Source organism: Nestor notabilis, unplaced genomic scaffold, assembly GCF_000696875.1.
Source record: "Nestor notabilis isolate BGI_N333 unplaced genomic scaffold, ASM69687v1 scaffold6122, whole genome shotgun sequence".
Classification (NCBI taxonomy): Eukaryota; Metazoa; Chordata; class Aves; order Psittaciformes; family Psittacidae; genus Nestor; species Nestor notabilis.
The window spans coordinates 102,042-109,719 of record NW_009916866.1 but is presented as its reverse complement, the minus strand read 5'-3'; the positions used below and the strand labels follow the sequence as shown (position 1 = coordinate 109,719).

General features: G+C 37.1%; 1 protein-coding gene across 1 annotated transcript in view; it reads left to right on the top strand.

Moving 5' to 3' along the window:
* Window positions 1–7,678, top strand: part of PPP2R2C (protein phosphatase 2, regulatory subunit B, gamma) — a gene marked incomplete at its 5' end in the record, with an annotated part of 64,518 nt that overhangs the window by 4,915 nt on the left and 51,925 nt on the right. Inside the window, 2 exons of the mRNA XM_010024785.1 lie at window positions 2,825–2,922; window positions 3,509–3,674. Of these exons, the coding sequence (XP_010023087.1) occupies window positions 2,825–2,922; window positions 3,509–3,674 (264 nt within the window). The remainder of the gene's footprint in view (window positions 1–2,824; window positions 2,923–3,508; window positions 3,675–7,678) is intronic.

Sequence of the window (7,678 nt, the reverse complement as noted above, 5' to 3'; positions counted from 1 at the left end):
CTGAACAGATATGCTGGATAAGATTATATATTTTTTTTGCTGCTGTTTTCAGCTGTTATTTACAGGATCAATAAAAGTGATTTTCCAGTTCAAGGATAATTTTTTACCAACAAGCTGCATAGCCTCCAAGGTTGGAATATTGGATCTGCTGTTTTTCAGAACAAGTTAATTTAAAAATGATAGGTAGCTTTCAGTTCAGAATTAGTTTTTCTAATAGAAAGTGGGGATAGAGGTGGAAGAAATACCTTGGGGGGGAGGGGGAGAGAATTTTGCCTCAGAACATCATTGCTTACACTGCCCACAGGTACTTACTGTTTAGATTGATTTCTTTAAGCAGTAATCACTTAACTACAGACCATATTTTAATGACAAATGCAATATAATGACAAAATGCAGAGGTGTTTTATTATAACCCTAGTTCAGTTACTACTGAAGTCTGTGCAGATGCTCCTGTGGACTTTACTGGGCATTGGCTGATGCCCTCCGTAGAGTGCAATGTAGTATTTTGTGACTGTTGTGACCATAGAGAAGAGTATTTCATGCCATCGTGGAAGTATTCCAGGCCAATAGCAAGTGTATCCACACATATAAATTCAAATGCCTTTCAGTGCTTTTGCATGGTTATTTTATATGATTCTTTTATGACCTGTTGAGAAAATCACATAAGCATTACAGAGGTGCATGCATACACACACAGATACACATGTAGTTTAATAGCTGTTACATTCCTCCCCTCTGCATCTACCCTTTTCCTCCATGGCACACTTGAGACAGGAGTCTCCATTCTAAAAGGACTGTCAGTATGAGACTTCTGCAGTTCTGCCTGTATGGCTGGGGTAAGATAGAGCTGTAGATTAGTAAAATCATGCAGGTTTTGTTTTATAAGCAGGAGCCCACACTTACTATCAGTATGAATTTTGCAGGATAAGAACAAGATAGCTAAGAAATGTTCCTCCACTGGAAGCACTACAGATGAACTTGCCAGAAAAGTTCATCAGATTTTTAGATTAAAAAAAAAGCAATTTTTTAGATCAAACTCAACCCATCCCAAGTCGCAGAGCATTGTCAACCATAAGCAGAGTATCTCTAATCTTCCTGTACTCTAATAAGAGTATGGCTTTGGGGGTTTTGTTTCATTACCTGTAAAATACACAGTCTGTGGAAGTCCACATAAAAATCAAATGCTATTAACTTTGAGAGCTTTGGGTTCAGACCCAGAACTTTTTAAGTCATCTTGTTCCACTTTTCTCAAAGTCTACACATCCATACATTTTATTCAGCAAGAAAGAAAATGTCTTACATACTTTATGATTCCTCCTTTATATAAGTAAGGCACGGAGGAAAGAAAGAGGAAGGTTGGTTTATTTGGTTTTGTTGGCTTTATTTTAAACAGAAAAATTTGATGGTGAGGTTCTCTTAAAAAAATTAAAATATATTTTGCTTTACCATGATTAGGATAAAGTTTTCCTTTTTTAGATGATGAATTGTCTCTAATGTTTCAGTAAGAATCTGGTTTTGGATGGCTGTGTTGCTGATGAGAGCTACTGGCATTAAAAGCTTTCTAACACTCAACTGGAAGTTTATTAAAAGAATAATAGGAGCAGATGTTTTCAATTCATAAAATGTAGCAAGTAAATGGTACATCCACTTGTTATTTCAATTCCTTTGAAATTTAGTGAACTCATTTAGGGCTAGGTTTTCAAAAGAGCTTAGCCCACTGTTGGCTCATTGTTTTCAGTGTAAACTGATGGATGATGAACGTGTTTGAAAACCACAGCATTTCATGCCTAAAGGGGAGCTGCTAACTACTGATGCTTCTAAAAATCTGGCCCACTTTCCTGATGAGTGAATGCTGATCATCATAGAGGATTCATACATGCAGTCTCTGAGTAATACCCTGAATTTGTCTGTGATTGTATATATGATGGCTTCTTAATTTACTATTGCACTAGGCATTTTAATTCAAATTATGCTAATACTGTAAGATTAACTGTGGATTATGATTCTAGCATTTACTGTCATACAAACAGAAGAACTGGTTCTTTTGCTTCTAGTCTCTTTCTCCCTTCTCATCCTGATGTGTAGTAATTTGTACTCAAGACTGGCCTCAGGTTTTGATGAGGTTTCTTGTTTAAGCTTGGTGCAATTGCTTAGGGAAAGGGAGTTGTTGAAAATTAATAAGAGACGAGACTGGCATCTTTTTATCTTCTGATGACACATTTTCATGGTGCTGAAATGATTTACCATACCCAGTGATTTGAATGGGCTCTTGCCAGCATTGCACAGCGAGCAGTTCTGGTTTCGCTTTTATTCCTCTATGGTAGGATGGGCTACATCTACTTTACTTTTGCACTCTTGGCTCAAATGCATACTTGAGAAAACTGGTGCTAGGTTGCATTAAAACCTTCATAAAGGGAGAAGAGTAAATAATACATGCAACAGGACTGAGATGTTTTGTTGGTCTTTGCTAGAGGAAATAGCAGGAGGCCAATGCTGTTGCTATTGCCAGTACTGGAAAAAGCTTTGTAGCAGCCAGAGATCGCTCTTATTGAAGCATACACTCTCCAGAGATGATCTCCACTCCCAAACTGCAGATGTGCTGGAAACACAAATTTGCATCGTTGTGTTTGCACTTGTTTCACTGTGTAGCAACCTCAGATTGTCATGGCATGCAGCCTGTTTGCATTAGTGACTTGCTGTTGAATTCATCTGTATTCCTTCTAGTCCCTCATTTGTTGCATTTTTGGTGGAGTGCTTGATATTTCTAATGGCTTTGTGTTGCAGCAACAATCTAAAATGTGCCTTTTTTTCTTTCTCTTTCCAGCTGATATTATTTCTACAGTTGAGTTCAACCACACTGGAGAACTGCTGGCTACTGGTGACAAGGGGGGTCGGGTTGTTATATTCCAAAGGGAACCTGAGGTACGTGAGCTACCAGTGTAGTCCTTAATTTGCTAAAACCTGGCTTTATTTTTAATACTTTAATTGGATCTAACTAACAGACCTGTTTATAATATCAGGATTCAGTAAAACAGAATGTCACCACTTTGGAGAGGAAGTGAATGTGGGTAAGGATCTTTTACTCAGAAGTTTGACCCAAACAAAAATGCTTCAAAGCTCTAAAATTCTAAGCTAACAACAAAGAAGGTTGATTTTGTTTTAATTCTACATCATTTGAATAGCTTTTGCCTGTTTGATGGAGCCATTCCATTTAAAACAATGCCTTTGCTGTGATACCTTTATATATTTTCAGTATCTCACGTCGAAAGCTTTGCTATATAATTGACATTTCTTCAAATATGCTGCCTTTTATTAAATGTTGCTTCAATACTTAGAAGAAATTTCATTCCTGTAGAAACAAATCTGCCAATATCACTTTTTTGGATGAGAGATTAAATTAAACTTTCAGTATTTTTGTATTTATAAGGCCGCCTATGCACTTTTTCTAAGAGATGGAGATATATTGCCATCATAAACCACATGTTTTTGTTGTTCTTATTCTCTGTAGAGTAAAAATGAGCCTTACAATCAGGGGGAGTACAATGTTTACAGCACTTTCCAGAGCCATGAACCTGAATTTGATTATTTGAAGAGCTTGGAGATAGAAGAAAAAATAAACAAGATCAAGTGGTTACCACAGCAAAATGCAGCTCACTCACTTTTATCAACAAATGGTAAGATAGATGAAAGAATGTAGGAGGTATCAACATATTTGCTCTTGTGCATTTTAGTGCTGACTCTATGTATTTGTTCATTTTAAACTACTGGTTTTGTAATTTCCTTTTTCAGAGTTTACCAAGACTCTCATAGTGACTCCTATAGCTGTTATTTATGTATTTTATTCATCGCCATAGGGTTTTTCCTATTGATTGTCTGTAGACATCCAGTGAGCTATCCATTTTTGTTATTAACATATGATGCTATCCTGAAGTAAATTTTGTGACAAAGGCATCACCTTACTCAGCAGCTGTGTTTCACAGGGGATTTAGAATTTTGTCTGCTGTGTTTGTCATAACTTTTATTCTTTGTAGATGTGGAAATGAATGTACGTACGAGATTAATTTCTTTTTCTTTTCATTCATTATCATTAGAATGGTTGAGTTCTAAGGAGTTACACAGTCTTTGGAAGGCAGTAGGAACAATGCTAGGATGTTGATACTGACTCATCTTTCTAGCATGCTTAAGGCCTAGTGATTAAAAATGCAGTAGTATTGCTAAGAGGGGATATGCAGATGTGACGTAGCGGGAAGAAAGTGAATGGAGCCCAACATGCACAGGTTGTGTTTAGGAAACATTTTGAACGTATTGACACCCACAACCTTTATCATTGCTGGTGATGCATGAGATGAAAATAATATTTTACATTTTCAATCTTGGATATAATTTTAAACAGAAAAGAATTTTTCCTGTAAAGTTTGAGCATAATTGGGAATTGCTGATATAGAAGTAGTGTAAACTCGCTTTGTGAATTGATTCCTTAGGGCAAAGTGATTACTTCTAGTTAAAATGTATAGCAATAACTAATATTTACATTAGTAATTAGTAAATAATTTTAAGTTTTGTGTTCTGTTTTACTTAACAGATTTGTTAAAGGAAACTTTCCTTAAAGCTGTCTTTTGACTTTTTGGGGACACTGTTGCAATATTTGATATGAAACATATCCGTTATAGCACGTGATTTGTGCTAATTTAATGATTAGTCAGCTACTTATGAAGTTTGGGAGTTTACTGCTGCACTTTTCCCATGGTCAAAATATCTGTTCTACTTATGACAACTTTAAGAACAGCTTATTCCAAGTGCATGATACAAAATAAGTAGTGCAGGTTATTAAGAGTAAACCTCTCCCTTTTCATTTTAAAGTTTGTTTTTGGAAAAAGAAATACAAACAAGTCCTTATGTGTGCTGCTTTTACAGTTGGCCTAATAGACCTTTTTTATTAGTTTTATGGTTGATATTAATATGGGAGGGGAGAAAGACTCAGTCTTAGTGTTGCTATGGGTTAATTGCAGGCCAATACTGTGCAAGCCTAGGACCTGGCAAAACACTTTGGCCTTTGTTTTTCCCCCTTAATTCTGAAGCATCCCAGCAGACCTCTTTATGGTGAGGAAAACAGAAGTGGTGCCACTGGCAGAGCCTTTCGATTTGGGTTTGAATCACAGAACATTTTTGTGTGCCAGGGAGGACTCCTGTCATCCTGGCACAGCAGGATTGAAGTCTGAAGATTCGCCTTGTGGTGTACTCTTAAAGATGGCTTTAAATTTAGGATGCACAAGGCTCATGCTGAATTCCTCGCTGTCTCACAGATTACCCCTGAGAAGTCATTGACAATGTATATCAATTCCAGCCTGTAAAAAGGGATAATAGTATTTTCCTTAACACAGAATGAAGGCATTGCCATCACACATGCTAATATTGGGCAAGTTGTAGAAACGTCTTAAGTACTGGTTTATATTTACTAATTTCAGAGCTTCTTATTTTAATGTAATTTCTGATACTTTGCTCTATGGTAGTTTAAGATCTAAAGCGCAGTTTTGGTCAGAAAAATGAAAGCTATGAAACAGCATCCTTTCTTCCCACAGGCACAGGTGGACAGTACCCACTGAATTTGCTGGAATGGGCACCCTCTGTTAGGGAACATGAGGAGAGAAGCCATCTAAATCTCACCCTCACTACAGGGGAGTTGACAGGTCTACACCTGCCCAAATCTCTCCTAAGGAGGACCTTTGCTGATGCTGTTTCTGCACAGGTCATCTCTCTGAGAGGGGTTTTTGGCTCCTTTCCAGTTCATGCATTACCAGCAAGTCATCAGCTAAGCTTTGATTGCAATGTCTTACTTAATGGAGGCAGAAAGAAACCACTATTGCTTTCGAGTCCCACTATGGATTTTCAGTTCTTGCCATTAGCATATTTCTGGTTTGCACTGTAAACTGAACTGATTTTATGGGATAATAATAAATTATTAGGTTTCTTAGGTACCACAATATATTTGGGCCAATTTCAACGTGAGCTACATTGGATAGATCAGAATTTGGCCCATACAAATTCTTCCATCTAAGGATTTCAGACTCCTTACCAGACATTAATTAATTTAAACTTCATAACACCCTTGAGACTGAATGAATACTGAACCTTACAGAGATAGTTCTATATTTTGCAAAATATAAGCATGCTCAGAATTTCTAGAGTGTATTTAAAGTGCAGAGGCAGATGAAAGAGAAGAAAACCAACACATGTGATAACCTCAATTGCTAATGAAATAGTTTTCACTCAGGAAAGGGAAGAGTTTATCAAGTTAAATCCACCAATGTTTTTTTTCTTACAATGAATCTTACGGTTGCTGTATTTATAGATTTTAGAATAAACAGGAATATACTATTTACATGTAACAAAATACCCCAAATCCCAGCCTCTATGTATTTTTAGTCGTTAATTGACATGACTGATACAAATGGAATGTATTGAATATTTAAATGGAACATTTTAGTTGCAGATTGAACTGATCTCTTGTTCTGTAGATTGATCAATTGTAATGTTTTTGTTGCTTGAAAATTAACGTATCAATATTGTTAGTAGGTGTGTAATAGTGAAAACCTTCAGAGTACCAGAGGGTTTGATTTTGAAACAGAAAAAGGTCAAAGTTAAAAGTTGCTATAGAAGTGCAAAGTGATTCATGGATTCATATGCCCTGCCTTTAAAATGATTTCTACTAACATTTGAAAGAAGCGTTTAGATCAGCTACACTGGGAAAAGAATTATTCTCAGCTGTGTACTTGGGTAAAGAGGGGTAAAGAAAGCAAGTGGAATAAAATCAAACATGATGCAGGAACTGAGGCTAATGAAGGCTGTGGTGGCAGATGAAGCACAGAAGCTTTGGAAGGGCTTTGGCTACTCCATGAACAGATGAGTGAAACAACCATTAGAAGCTTGGGACTGATTTTTTTCGGGAGAAGACTTGGCATTGATTTTGCAGTCTAGGCAATGTGAGGGTTGGCAGGTTGGGTGCATGTCTAGAGCGGGAGTGGACGATGAGTGTTAGGGAGATCTGCATTTCAGATACTACAAAACCAAGGACAAACTCTGTCTGAAATGTTTAAAACTTCTATTTGTTGGCTTCAGAGGCTCTTTGCTAAATGAGAGGCATTCTATCATCATGCGCTTCACTCATCATGAAAAAGGGAGAGTTTAGATTTAATTCCATTCTGTGTAAGATTAATATATTTTTCTCCCAACTTCTCTCTCTTACCCTCACAGTGCAGTTCTCTCTCAGGTTGGTTTTTTTCTTCAGTTTTTTCTTGGTTGCTTTCCTTTGGGAGGAAGAAATGTCTCATTTTTCACACAGCCTTTCGTTTGCTGCAGCTCCTGATGTTATCCCAATTTACCACTGCTCATTCCCACAATGTATCTGTGGCAGGTATCTGTGGTTTGTCTGTCTACTCCATGCTCTTCTCATGCTGTTTTTAAGTAACCTGGCAAACTGGCTTTAATATCAAGATTATTTCCTTGCAAAGTCAAATTGTCAAACTGAGCTTTAGCAGTGAGCATTGAGAGTTTTTGATCTGTTTCACGTGTAAACTGCCAAGCTGGATACAAGAACAGCTTGTGCTCTACATGGTCTGGCAGCTGCCAGGAACCTCTGAATATAAGGTTTGAAGGTATAGGATGTGCTCTATGAATATTT